Source organism: Diadema antillarum, unplaced genomic scaffold (genome assembly GCF_040938485.1).
Source record: "Diadema antillarum isolate AM-2024a unplaced genomic scaffold, OU_Dant_1.0 scf00000180, whole genome shotgun sequence".
Lineage (NCBI taxonomy): Eukaryota > Metazoa > Echinodermata > Echinoidea > Diadematoida > Diadematidae > Diadema > Diadema antillarum.
Genome location: NW_027271069.1, coordinates 1,785,222 through 1,800,550, shown reverse-complemented (window position 1 = coordinate 1,800,550; position 15,329 = coordinate 1,785,222). Strand labels below are relative to the sequence as shown.

Sequence of the window (15,329 nt, the reverse complement as noted above, 5' to 3'; positions counted from 1 at the left end):
TGTGAAAGACTTGCATCCACATCACTGCATTATTCTGCACATCATGAGATGCATGCACAATGATGTAACACTAGAAATTTTTGCGCAAGTAATTTTTTATCCCTATGGAATCCCATTTTCTTTGCTCACTTTTCCACAAGCAATTTTTAGCTAAAATAAATTGCACATGCTTTTGATTTCACAAAATCAAAGAGATAAAACATTACACATATTACAAGAAAGATATTACTGATCATATTGACGGTATTGTGTGTATTCCTTAATCTTCTCTCCACTCTTGAATCTATTCTCAGCTCCAAACAAAAATACTGCTTTTATTGGAATGAGCCCTCCTACGGTTAAATTCATTCACAAAGTACATTTCAGGTCAGTCTTGACTGATTACAAAGAATACAAATATCATACTCCTGCAGCCACAATCTATCCTAAACAAAAATGTCTACCAAAGACGAATGCTATGGGAGGTTGATGAAAAAGCTTGCAATACTCACGATAGCTGTACTCATCGTCGGACTCGACCTCGATGCCAAAGTCCTTGGGATCCGCGTTGTCGTACTCGTCCCCCACGATGGTGGTGGTGGTGGTGGTGGTGGTGACGCGAACGTTTTCTCCCTCATCAAGCTTCACTACCATCTCCTCGGCAGCATCATCGTCATCCATATCTTTCCCGTCTTCAGCATCCTTGGTGGAAGCAGTCCCCCCATCTCCATCTTTGTTGCCATCTTCAGTAACATCAAGGCCTAGAAAAGAAACAAACAAACACATTAAAGATACAGAACAAAGAATTATCAAACACCTTATTCTAAGAAAATACAACATCTTACCTAACTGGTTGGTTTAGGAGACCTTAAGAAATGCACTATGCTCACTAGGCATACTTCTAAGAGAGGTGATACTCATTTTCAGTCAACGTACTCAATTTCTGAGACAATAAAAAAAATTGTATTTATGGAGAAGTTCTCATTATCACACATTACAAATCTAGCCTATTTGTATTGCTGGAAAAAGGGCAAACCACAGCAGAAAAGGTACGAAAGTTTGAATAATTTACTGAATAGCAAATGAAAGAAAAGGTATTTCAGTACCCTGGTATCAAATGCATTACCATGTAGACAAAAACTTTAGCATGCATTTTAATTTTCCCAATCTTTGCTCTTAAAAAATTCGCAAAATTAAAATGCAAAGTGACAATTTCAGTTTTACCACAGGTACTGGAAATCAATGACGACTGATGTAAAAAGAACTATGCTGTGCTCTTGCACTGGCTTTGGTCTCGAGTTATTACCTTTCTCCACGGCTTCCACGTCTGCCTCAGGGTCTAACTGGGATGGGGCCTCTTCAATCCTTTCAGGGTCTGTAATAGAGAAAGTTGATCACTCAGATGAACAGACTTGAAGCATATCTACAGGCCACCCAAATACTAGACGTCTTTGCCAATATTCACGGTTCATAAGACCTAAAGACCAGAAGTGGGATGTCACAAGCCTTGCCAGTTTCCAGTCGTAAGACTTGGCCACAATACCAGTTGCAGGACATTGACATGTCAAATTTTAACGACCAGTCACAGATTTTCAGCCAAGCATGCTCCAGTGCAAGTAGTGACGCCAGTCTACTCATAAGCCTAGCTGTGTAGTCTCATTGCATAGTGTGTGGCATCAAGCAGCAAGACTGGTCGTATGACCGGCTTGCCTCCAAGGTTGGACTGTGTTGTGTGCCTTGAGCTAAGAGTCATCTTTTGAACCTTACAAAATCTATATGTGCACAACCATGTCAATTTGACTGCATACTATGATAGAATTGTCAACAACAACAACAACAACAACAACAACAACAACAACAAAAACAACAACAACAACAACAACAACAACACAATCCAGGTCCAAAAAGTGTCAGTAATGATGAATGGATGCATTTCATCATTACAAAGTTGATCAAATTATGAACACAGAAAGGTTACAAAGCTGGCACATACTAAGACATAGCTACCCCTTACAGTATAGGTTTCATGGCATATGAAATAAATCAGTCTATATGGTGCAGGTCACATAGATGGCTTCAATTTCAGAAACATGCTTAGCTCGATCTCACCTTCAGGTCTGGGTTCCTCTGAGTCAGGCCCCTCCTGGGGGTCATCTGGGTTGGTCTCGGCACCCCCTTCCCCTGTAAGGGCCCGCCTCTTGGGTTGCTCTTCTGTCACATCCTCGGCTTGATCCTTGCTCTCTGCTGTCAGAAATTAATTCATTCAGAAATAAAACACTCTTTCTTCTCTTTCATTCAAGTGTTTAACAATCACACACATGAGCAAATGATGATGCATGAGACAAACACAATTGTAGAATACATGCACTTCAAACTCTGCATTTAAAGTCAAATATACAGGAACTGGAGAATTTCAAATTTAGGTAAGATTCACCTTGCATATTCCAATTAACCTTTGAGGAGCATTATCTCAAAATTCTGTGGAGTCATCATCCTTGTTTGTGACAGGGTACTTGTCCCTGTCGCACCAATTTTTCCATTTTTTTTTTTTACTGGTCCATTGCTGAAAAAGTTACCGGTCCGACAGTGATTTTTACTGGTCTGGACCGTTGGACCAGTGCCAGTGTGCAGGCTTGGAATATAGGTTTTGCACTTTATAAATTGATCATTATCATTCATTGGTGAACAGGCCCAACCAGGTGCAAGAGTACCTCAGTTCCCACAACACCTACGAGTAACTACTGCTTCCATTGTAAAGTGGGAGTAAGCACTCTTGATGCCCTTTAGCTGTTTCATCGTTGAATAAAATTGCTCATGTTGCAAACAGGCACCCTATCGCAAACAGAGATAATTAATCTAGACATAGCATAGATTATATTTTAGATGGTAATGACAGAGCTATAAAATGCTCATTGTAATGCCAGGGTGTATCTTTTAATATGCAAAATACTTACAATACTGTAGTACTGTAAATGTATGCTTAGCCTATCAGTAGTTACATGTTGGCAGTCAATTGCATTATGATGGAAAATAAACATAAGGGTGCCATCTCTTTTCACTGAACATGGAAAATATGGAACTCCCCCCCCCCCCCCCCCAAACAAAAATCCTCATCTACAAATGCACAATCAAAAAGGTATGGGTAATTCTTGGAGGACAGAACTAAAGGACGATGTTACCTGTCTCGGCGACATCCTTGGGGTCGTCTTGGAAACCACCATTATCAGCACCCTTCAGGTCTGCCTCCGACGTAGACCCAACAGGATTGTCTTCCACCACGGGAATCTCTGCAGCATTTGAGGAAATTCAGCAATAAATATTGATGGCAGATTGGTAAGCAGCTAGAATCAAGATGATATTTTCTGTAATCGTGAGTGGAATTTTCTTGTAGTCAAACAAAACTTATGATCTTCAAATACGTGTAAGTGGAACAGACTCTAGTGATGCCATGGAACATCCGCTACTCAATAGGTGGATATAAGATTATCAATGTTGAAGATGATAATAACTATATTTATCATACCAAATTATGTCACATTTAAGGTGAGTATCCAGTAATGCTCACATAAACAGCAATACACTGTACATATTTCAAAAGCCTAAATCAAAACAAAGGCATGGACAATGGATCAATGTATAGATCAATCAGGAAAGATGTACAAGTGTAAGTATGGCTTGTGTGTGGTATAAAAGTGAGATTTACTTACTATCAGTTTATAAGTACAATCCTCTACACATAAATATGCAATAGTGTGAGTGGTTTTAAAATCAGTGATTTTTGCTACAACTGTACCATCAAGTTTCAAAGTAAGGAAAACTGCAGTCTCTAAACTACAAAAGTAGACAGCTACTTCTGTTCCCAATTGGCAATCCAGTGTGTAGTGGTGTATACAATGCCAGGACAAATTGCTCCCTGTCTGTCGATCTTCACTGATTCATGTTTGTATTTTGCTTGGCTTTCAAACATTGTAGCTCTACATCACACACATAATCACTGAGCATACATGTATTCTAACATGTAGAGGGAATTCAAATCAATTGTGCAATTGGAAACTGTTATGTCTTTTTTAACATAGTTTACAAAAGCTCAGTGGAGAAGTATGGACACAGAGAAAGATAGAGAGAGAGAGAGAGAGAGAGAGAGAGATAAATTGAAATAATAGAGATCTCTGCTGAGCACATGCTTTTGAACTTACCATCTTCTGGATCCACTTGTGGAAGTTGTCTCGCTTTCTTCTTTCCCTTTCCCTTCTTCTTTGGAGGCATCTTTGAGATTATTGCATCAAGTTCAGATCAGCTGTGGCAGATTCATTAAAAAAAAAAAAAATGGATTTTTAGAAAGGACATAGTACGATAGTATACAAATGATGCACAGGATAGAGTGCGTTAGTGGAGATGTACATCTCCACTAACGCCACAAAATAATCCTGTGCATCATTTGTTTTATAAAATGGGTCGAAAACTAACAGCATTTTTCACGTACCTTGTGGATCAAGATGTCCGAGATGTTCGTCCCAAACATTTACGCACGTCGCACTCGGAAATCCCGCACATATAAGTACTGTACGTATAAGAGTATACGTACGCCACACATGTTATGCACACAAGAAAGGCCAGCCGGCAGCCCGAACTAGAAGTTGTTTACAGGATTGACAGCGCGTATAGAAACGCGCGACGCACTTGTAACAACTGATTGAGTGCGCACTGCTAGTGCAAACATTGTGATGTCGGCCGTGGATGTTAGTGAGAAATTAATACAAGCACACGTGACTCATTTCAGCGCTTCCAATTGGCTACATTCTTGAACCCATTTTATAAATCATATTATAAAATGGGTTCAAGAATGTAGCCAATTGGAAGCGCTGAAATGAGTCACGTGTGCATGCATTATTTTCTTCAGGTAAGCACTAAGAAGAGTCTCTCTTCCACCTCCCTGGCCTGACGTACGTCACAATGTTTTACACTAGCAGTGCGCACTCAATCAGTTGTTACAAGTGCGTCACGCGCTACTATACGCGCTGTCAATCCTGTAAACAACTTCTAGTTCGGGCTGCGGGCTGCCACATTAGCCGGCGGCCTTTCTTGTGCATAACAGTACGTGGCGTACGTATACTCTTATACGTACGTACAGTACTAGGTGAGTGTGTGCGGGATTTCCGAGTGCGACGTGCGTAAATGTTTGGGACGAACATCTTCGGACATCTTGACTTTTGAGCGAGTGCTACATGTAGCTGACTGGTATTGACCCACAAAGGTACGTGAATAATGCTGTTAGTTTTCGACCCATTTTATAAAACTAATGATGCACAGGATTATTTCGTGGCATTAGTGAAGGTGCGGCGCACTCTCGAGTATTGACAACGGTTGCAAACATGCACTCGGCTGCGCCTCTTGCATGTCGCACCATTGTCAATACTCTCGAGCGCACCGCACCTTCACTAACACACTCTATCCTGTGCATCATTAGTATATTATACAACGTCCAAGTAGATCCTTGTAATTTGATTGGAGGATTGTTGGTGACGTGATATTCAATAAGTACTCAATTCAACGCGCGCGCCGTGCAATTTTGGTTCTATTTTTGCGTGCAACTTGGTTCGACTTTTTTCATTATATTCCATGGTTCACGAAATTGTACGGTACTGCGTGTACTGTGTGTTGCATATTGAGGATCGCATGCAGCTAGCTAGCGGTACATGCATACACGTACGTAGGCCTACGTAGTGCTAGTGAACGTGTATGAGCGCTAGTATAGCTGTGACCTGTATCTACACTGATTGCACAATCCAGAAAGAGAATCGCAGTGGATCCACATGTAAGTATGGCTATATTTTTCATACATATATACTTCTAGGCCTACAATGTACTTAGACCAAAAAGATCTACTTGGACGTTGTATAAATCAAATAGTGTATGGTCTTTACTCGTGCAATGGAACAAGATTTCGCACTCGGTGAAAGATGAGGCGCACTATTCAACTTAGCTTTGCCTCGTTGAATAGAGCGCCTCTATCTTTCACCTCGTGCGAAATCTCGTACCATTGCACTCGTGACCATACACTATTTGTATACCATTTACCAAGCAACTTCTGTGGACTAACATTAGAACAAGAACCCCAATTTTCGGCTGGCCTCCAAAATCTAGACACTTACCACTTATCACAAGCCAGCAAATTCTACTGTCACAACACACGCATAATTATCACATCGTTTCACATACTGGCACACTCGTTCACCACAGGAAAGTGCCTGAGTCACCTCCAAAAATCCATCTAAAATCCCAAATTTTGCATTTAAAATTGCAGAACAGCTGCAACTTTTCCAAAGTACGTGCAAATTAGGTCCGAAGTAAAGAATCGGGGTCACCAAAAAAGCGCCCAAAATTGAAAAATTATGCCATTCTGTTGCGAGATTTTTCGCTTATCGCAAGCTCAGAGACAGAGTGTGATGGTACATCTACATGATGTATCCTCAAAAACACATAAGAAAAACAACATCTCTGTACGTGCCGATGCAGTGAATAAATGTACAGCACAGGGGCTGAATGCAAGTGGAGAGTCCCCAAAATTTGGACACGAACGGGCACCGCAAAGTTAATAGTATACTAAATAATACTAACGTTAGATCTAACATTATCTAACATTAGGCCTAACTGGTTAACATGTTAGAACCCTTGACTAGATGCAACTCACATGTTTTCCATCAGTCTATCCTGACCTTGGGGTAGACTAAGCCAGAAATTTTGATGACATTATTTTGTATATTTTATCATTAGAATTTACATTGCCTCTTGTCATCAGGTAATATAACCCCGGCGCGGGGCGCTGTAACATAGTAACCTTTAGTACATGTACGGTACGTCTATTATTGGGGTCGCTGCTGCGATTATCTGGTAATTAATAGTATGGTAGCCCTACTAACGTTACATATCGACCACCTTCTTTTAAACCGACCGCGTGTAATTCGCGCACTGAACACTTAGTACGCACTTCTCTGCACGCAAAGCACATAAAAATGGATTGGCTTTGATATGTAGATGAGGATGGTGTGGGAAAACGCGATAATTCACTGTTCATTAATGGTTTTAATCAAGGACAAAATTTCGAATGAATATTTTCACCGAATCGTAATGAGGGCACAATGTAATGTCTATGGAAGTTTCTAAAAGGCTTCTAAAAAGCTTCGTACAACACGGTGTTCAATACAACTCAGTTTGCGTGCATTGTCAATGCAAAAACAGCGGTCGATCCTAATAAAAAAATAACGCAATTTACCGCGGGGAGCTGAAACGAGCCCATGCAAGTTCGTCGGTGATATTTTTGCACTGAAACTTCAAATCGAAAAGGGAACAATAACATTTGATAGAGCTGGATTTTCTCAATCACGTAGGTCAACTTTTTTACGTGAATTTCAGTGTTAAATATTCTTATCAAGCAAATAAACATTAGGCGGTCGATGAGTAGTAGGTCCATCCCTATGTTACATGAATCGATGGCAGTCCATATAGTCCAGCATGTAGGCCTAGGTCTAGTTCAGTGCTGAGCAGTTGATTACTAACTGCTAGACCTAGTTCTAGTAATACTAATAATATACTGTACGTAATATTACTGTAGCTCACAACACTACGCAACTAGACCGTCTACATGTAACAGTCAACGTGATCGTGAGAACATGTCATTTGATAAGATACAATGTCCACATCAGCCCGGCCCAGCCCAGGGCCCAGTCGCTGTAGGCCTAATGTAAATTAACAGTAACACAATGACAATGTCAGTCGAAAGAACTTACGTTGTACACATGCGACATACAATGTAAATACAATAGCAAGATTGGCAGTCGAGCAGTCAGACTTTGTGTTCCGATTAAATGGTGCATATGACTAGTTTTCTACCTAAATTTTCTACCTAAAGTGAACTGGTAGAAAAAGTTGGTACTTACGACATGTATCAGCCAATGGTACAGGCTAGAGAGACCGGTCGTCGCACAGTTACGTACCCGGATCTCGATTTCGTTGATGATCAGCAGTGCAGTCACGTAAAAGGTCGCATCACGGCGGCCATATTGTATACCATTGCCGCAGTAACAATTGACGTCATTCAATCAACTAATTGGCTAGTCTTATCCGTCAGACGTGTTGTTAGTGACAAAAATCAAGTTAAGAAAATTTCTTAGACGTCACGTATTATTACAACCACGCAGTCAATTAAGCGGCCAAATATTTTTAAGGAAATGCAGTCCATGACCTCGATGGCACAATAAAGGCTGAATTTGAACAATTTATTTCACTTTTGTTCCGTTCATTTTAACGTTAGGACGTACTCTAGTACGTGTACGGCATGACCAGCATGACACGATTCGTTTTGTAGACTACTGTATTTTCATAAGGGGAATGGAGGGTGAAGAAAAAGAAGGGGGAAAAATCTAGCAGGGATGGAGTAGGCGACTCGATCCGAACACAGGTAGTAAAGTTTAACAAAGTTCATAGAAATACAAATTTTGCCCGGAGAATATGGCTAATTCCTCAAGCGCTACAGAATGAAAGTAATGATACCGCGTTAAAGGACAAGTTCACCTTCATAAACATAAGGATTGAGAGAATGTAGCAATATTAGTAGAACACATCATTGAAAGTTTGAGGAAAATCAGACAATCCGTTCAAAAGTTATGAATTTTTGAAGTTTTTGTGCAGTAACCGCTGGATGAGAAGACTACTCCAGTGTATGAATAACTTAGATGTCACATGCGTACAACAATATAAGGAAAATATAAACAGAATTTCACAAAATGCCATCTTTTGAAAAAAGTACACATTCCCCTGACTCGTTACCGACAAATGTTATGGGTAATATTATTCCCCCTGCCCTTAGAAAGAGGCAAGTCAAGAGCTCTTTTATTATGCGAAAAAAGTGAAAATATGTTGAATTTTCTTCTACATTTTCTTTATACTGTTGTACGCATATGACTCACAAGCTGTAGTAGTCTCCTCATCCAGCGGTTCCAACACAAAAATTTTAAAAATTCCTAACTTTTGCATCGATTGTCCTATTTTCCTCAAACTTTCACTGATGTGTTCTACTAATATTGTTGCATTCTCTCAATCCTTATGTTTATGAAGGTGAACTTTGCATACCGAAAAACAACTCCATACTAGACCCTATAGGCTGGCCTAATTTCCCCTCACCATGAAGCACCTTATATAGTGATCCCTTCATCATCATCATCATCATCATCATCATCATCTTCTTCTTCTTCTTCTTCTTCTCCTTCTTCTTCTTCTTCATCTCCTCCTCCTCCTCCTTTTCCTCCTCCTCCTCCTCCTCCTCCTCCTCCTCGATCCTCCTCGATCCTCCTCCTCCTTCTAAAATTCTTCTTCTTCTTTATGTTCTTCTATCATGTCTGCCTCCTTCAATCCTGAAGATTCATGAAGATTTACTCACTTTAGATTATTATCATTGTCATTACCGTAATCCATGCTGCCCATGTCATCCCGATCAGGATCATCTTTGTCAAGAACTCTTCAAGATTGGGGAGTGGGGGTTACGGGAGTTATATCAACATCGTAATCCAGTTGCCTTATGATATCAATATCATCCTAAAATGAATTCAGCACGTCAGACTAACCTCAAGACATACACTCTTAGAAAAAAAGGTTCTTTTGAGCACCATTAAATGGTTCTCAGCACTGTCACAATAGCGACACCCTTTTTGGTGCTCGTGAGAACCTTTTTTAAATGGTGCTTGTCGGCACCTTTTGCAAAAGGTGCCCATTAGAACCTTTTTCCCGATGAAATGGTGCTCGTGAGTACCATTTGAAAGGTGCCTATGGGCACCTTTTTGACTAAAGATGGGCACCTTTTTGACTCTTTTTCAAAAGGTGCTCATGAGAACCATTTCATTGGAAAAGGTTCTAATGGGCACCAATGTTAAAAGGTGCTGACAGGCACCATTTAAAAAGGTTCTCACAGGCTCCAAAAAAGGTGTCGCTATTGTGACAGTGCTAAGAACCATTTAATGGTGCTCAAAAGAACCTTTTTTTTTTCTTAGAATGTAGTATGTGAATTGATGTCTGTGTATTTTTGGTGTGTTTCACACACAGTGCTGGTAAGTTGCTTCACTGGCACCATTCTTAAAGGTACATTTGTACATATCTGCATTGAAAATGTGCATCACAAACTCATTTGAAATGAAATGAATTGAACTGAATTTCATCTCATCAGTCAAACGTACGTACAAAACATACATATTAGCAATAAATAAGCATGTCATACATTATCGTTGACACTGGAAAAAAAAAAAGCAAGGATACCACACCCATGCACACACAGTTTCACAAGGATGAATACAAACATGCACATGAAGAGTTTGTTCGCAAAAACCGTTAAGTCCATATTTGCCAAATGGAGATATTTGCGATTAAAGGTCAATAAAAATAAAGAGAATAATAAGAAAATTTTTGCTCCTTTTGACCATAACTTTAAAAATGTACCTTTTATATGCAGTGACCAATATATCATTTAAAAGGTATTATTTTGTACTTTATGACAGAGACCGTACTTCAAAATCTTCAAAAAAGGACTTATCGGATTTTGCAAACAAACTTTCACATGTACATGGAATTCACCAATATTTTTTCATGAAACATCACTCAATAACTGAAAATCATAGAAATTTGCTCTTTCACAAATTTGCAGAAATGTATTTATTCACCCTAAACTTTTACAATCTAAAGGTGAGGTTTGTATTTGTCATGTTATAATCTGTCAAATATTCTGAACAAAATATTTTCATTTGTTCACTAATTTTTTTTTTCTCCACAATGTGTCATTTGTGTACCGAGCAGTTCTTGAAACACCATCACACATCTCTGTACAGATGATATGAAATAGCAAGAGGTGCATCAGGTTTTTGAAATACATAACAAAATTTCTAATTCTCTGTGAAATAATTCCTGCATGGATGAGATACACTAATTGTGTCAGTCTTAAGATAGGCAGAAGTCAAGTACATTACTTAAGTAGTATGAGGAACTTTTTCCACATATTTGCCTGTTTGTTTGGTGTTGGTTTTTTTTCTTTTAAAGCATATTTGTCCTAAAAGCAACTACAAAGGGCAGGAAAACAATTCCATTAAACAGGACCTTTGGTATTGTCACAGAAAACATACATTATATTGCTGGTATGATACTTGGGAGAGGATAAGCTTTACACTTCTCCACTTCACTTCACTTCACATTTATAACGTTGAGTACTTGAATTAACTTATCTTTGTTTGTATACGAGTGACCTTTTTTTTTTCTTTTTTTGTTCTGCAATTTGAAAGCACCATAGACACATCTATACAACTGCAAATACAAGAAGAGTATCAATTCAGGTTAATCATGACCTCTGACAATTTACAGCATGTCCTACGAAAATACACACACACACACACACACACACAAGAACACATTGTTTTATAATGTGAAGGATGATAAGAATCCCAAGGGGAAAAGAGCTAGGATACCACACCCACATAGTTTCACAAGCATGAATGAACAAGATTCCTCAACCGTCACCTAAAATATATAACATTGGGAATCAATAAAAATTTACACTTTTTTAAAAGCAGAGCCATAAATTCATTGGAGTAATGCAGGCCTAAAGCTGAGGTTTGAATTTGTCCTATAACCTGCCTATGACAATGATATGTTGTTAGCATTTGTCATTTTGTTCACCAAATTTGGCAACAGTCTTTTAAACACCACCACCACGTACATGTACATACAAACATTTTGTATTTCTGCAAAAACAATATAAACTGGTGACAAGAGGTGCATCAGTGCTTAGAAATAAATTACATAATCTTCAATTCTCTACATAATACGTAATTCCTGCGTGGGTATAAATGCAATAAGTTTCACCAGTCTAGGTGCAAACTTTAAAAGTGTGCAGAAATCGACCACACAATGACAGGAGAAGTATAAAGAGCATTTTCCGTTTGTGCTTTTAAAGTTTAAAACTATGAATGACTCCACTTCTCAGATTGGCATCTGGTCTGATCTCATTACGCCTACCCCGCCCCCCCCCCCCCCCCCAATACAGTTGATTCGAAGTTGTTAAATGCAAATCATAGTGAAACATTATCACTGGTACATTGTAAGTTGCAAATACTGTATTGGGATCATAACAAAACATATGTGACCCTCCATCACACAAACCAACAAAAAGTCGCCAGACATGAATTTTTGGTTGACGGCAGATTCTGAAAGAGCAGCTATAAAATACACTATAAGTCAATGCAAACGGACTTACCTACCCTATCTACATATTTCTAAAAGGTTGTCTCTGGCAGCATCAGGATTTTCTCTTTAACTCAGCTCATTCTTGGCTAGCGTAGGTTTCTGGTCGATGCTGTCAACGGGCTATCCGGGCTAAAATTGTCATTCTGATCGATGTATTCTTTTGGGCACCCAGCTCATTCTTGACTAGCCCAGGGTTCTGTCTGATGCTGTCAACGGGCTATCACGGGCTGTCATTCTGATCGATGTATTGTCGTAGCCACACAGCTCATTCTCGACTAGCCCAGGGTTCTGGCTGATGCTGTGGATGGGCTATCCCGGGCTCTCATTCTGATTGATGAATTCTTGTGGCCGCCCAGCTCATTCTTGGCTAGTGTTAAGCCTACGTTTCTGGCCGATGTTGTCAACGGTCTATCACGGGCTGTCTCTCTGATCAATGTAGAGTCTACCTTGTTCCCTAACCGCACCAGCGACCCAAACACCTCCGTACTGGTTATCGTCCCGGCCGGAGTTTACACTTGTTCCCTGGTTTCTGTGCATGTTGGTGTGTCCACATCCCTGACATATGAATTGAAAGATACAATAGACCTACACCACGTTAATAAAACAAAGTCATTGCTATAATTCAATAAACAGAACACAGCATTACATGACGTGACTCCTTACTTAGAACAAGCCTGAAAACATACTGAAGAGATTTTGACCTAGGCCTACTGGGCTGTAGACAGACCTCTATTGGCTCTAACGTTAACACTAACAACAGTTATAAACTTAATAGAACAAATTTCCTTATTGCATGTACCGGTATAGGCCTTACCCCGGGGCGCTCCTTGTACACAGTTATATCTTTGCGTTCGGGCTGTGTGTCGGAGTTAGTACAATAGTAGACTCTACTTTTGATAGGCATAAACGTTACATGCAGGCCTAACTAAGTAACTTAGCCCGGCCCAGTCGCTGTAAAAACGTGACAGCCATGCTCCGCACAGTGTCTGTTCGGGCTAGCTCATTAATTGCTATGCCAAATTTCTAATTGTAAAGTGTTAACGTTAGGCCTAACATTGTTAGATCTGGTCAACTGTACCTGGTAAACATCACACAAGATAGCAGCTTCGATCAAATTAGATCTAACATTAGGATCTTACCGTTAAAGGTTAATCACTGACTGAAAACGAAAACTGAGTGATGAATTAACTTGATTTTGTACAAACGAATGTCATCTAAAAATGAGATAAAACCACATTAAAACTAAAAATCTTACCTATTCTCCTAAATTGTGATGACTGAAGTGGCGAAAATGGAATTGACAGTGACACGTTTCCAGTCCACTTTGACAAAATTAATATCTAACGTTACCAGGTGCCGTTCGTTTCCCATGGGTGTGATGCATAGAGCTAGAACGTTTCTACTGTGTATGTGTGTCTACTAGCCGTTTGCTGCTGAATGCATAGTATTGCATTGGCACTCTGCCCCACAGGCATTCTGTGCTCTGCCCGCTGTGGCGGTAGGTTTGCATAGGCAGGCGCTACTAGGCAGGATAGGCAGCACAGGGCTACATCGCGGCGGTTACATACACAAGATTCCCATGCGGTGGTGCAACAGTGCAGTACTAGTATGTGTGCGTTTACGCGTACGCAATCTGATCGAGCACTAAAATTGGATGGTGGCAGCTGTCAGTTGGCACGCAGCCAAGAGAAGTCATTAGTCTACGATAAAAACAACATGCACTTTTTATTATCACAGCAGTAGAAACAAATACAATATTTTTGTACCAATACCACATTTTTTTTTGTGATTCTTACATCTGGCATTCGAATATACAGCAAGGGAAAAAATGAAAGTGGACCTAAAGATATTGTTTGACCTGCAGGAGTACCACAAATAACACTCGGGGACTGGGTCGCATACTAGCAAATGGTGACGAACGGAACCATTTCGATTGGGAACCATTTATAGGTGCTCATCGGAACCATTTTGCGAGAACCATCTGATGAGAACCATTTTGGAGCCTACGAGAACCATTTGAGAACCTTTTTTTCTTAGAGTGTACAATATTAGTCCAGGCTAGGCTCCATAGAAAGTGCACCAAACCTTGTTTTTTGATATATACAATGTTTTTTGATGGTTTCTTGTCAATTCGAGGGTGCTGATTCCAAATCCGATTGATGCCACTCGCGTAACCTTGAGCATTTTCGGCAAAACGCAAAAATCCAAAATGGCCGCCAGATATGCTAATTTGGCCATGATAATCCCAGTTATGTCAATTTTATGACAAATTATTCCATCAAAGTTTTTAAAATTTTTGTTCCTTGAGTAATTCTACTTACACATGCAAACAAATTTTCATTTGAAGAGGTACATTTAGTATTTTAAGCTTATTTTCAATTCAAAATGGCCGCCACTCCTATACTCATGTACTATATGAATGGCAAAAAATATGCATAGAAATAGAAGACGAATTTCCAGTCACATACCTACGCTTTTATCAAGTTTTGCATATGCAATGCAAATCTGATGAGTGCCACTAGCAAAACAAGCAAACAAAAAAGCAAACAAACAGAAAGTTTATTGTTTTAAGGCTTATTATATTCTTCTTAATACAAAACTTCAAAATGGACGCCACTCATATACCCCTGCACAATATGAACGGCAGAGCTTGTCAAATAAACAAATTTTTTTTTTTCTGTCACTCAGGTACACTGTTTACCAATTTGTGTGCTGAATATAAATCAGAAGGTTGTTACTAACAGAGGCTGTTTTATTTTTTGATGCAAACATCCAAATTTGCTACCTCAACTTGAAATTTTCCCTAGGTATTTGGAAAAATCCACCAAAACTTGAATTGACGCCAACATCAAGATCGTTTATCAGGAATTATTAGATATGAACATTTGATACTTACTTGAGATGCTCAACATCAAAATATTCATTCTGATTTACTGAATTAAAAGGCTGAATCCTAGATGATGACACAAATGAAATTTCCAATTAACTGCCCTGTTCTACATTATCTAAAAGCGATATTATACAAACTTTTCAGTCCCCTCATCCGAGAAAGAACATGAGGCAGGGGAACG

General features: G+C 39.5%; 1 protein-coding gene across 1 annotated transcript in view; it reads right to left on the bottom strand.

Moving 5' to 3' along the window:
* LOC139723012 (uncharacterized) overlaps window positions 1-12,795 on the bottom strand; it is a 28,527-nt gene extending 15,732 nt beyond the window's left edge. Inside the window, exons 1-6 of the mRNA XM_071634289.1 lie at window positions 12,723-12,795; window positions 9,224-9,333; window positions 3,159-3,264; window positions 2,089-2,223; window positions 1,286-1,354; window positions 492-740 (exon numbers count right to left, since the gene is read on the bottom strand). Of these exons, the coding sequence (XP_071490390.1) occupies window positions 492-740; window positions 1,286-1,354; window positions 2,089-2,223; window positions 3,159-3,264; window positions 9,224-9,333; window positions 12,723-12,795 (742 nt within the window). The remainder of the gene's footprint in view (window positions 1-491; window positions 741-1,285; window positions 1,355-2,088; window positions 2,224-3,158; window positions 3,265-9,223; window positions 9,334-12,722) is intronic.
* Window positions 12,796-15,329: the final 2,534 nt, after the last annotated feature.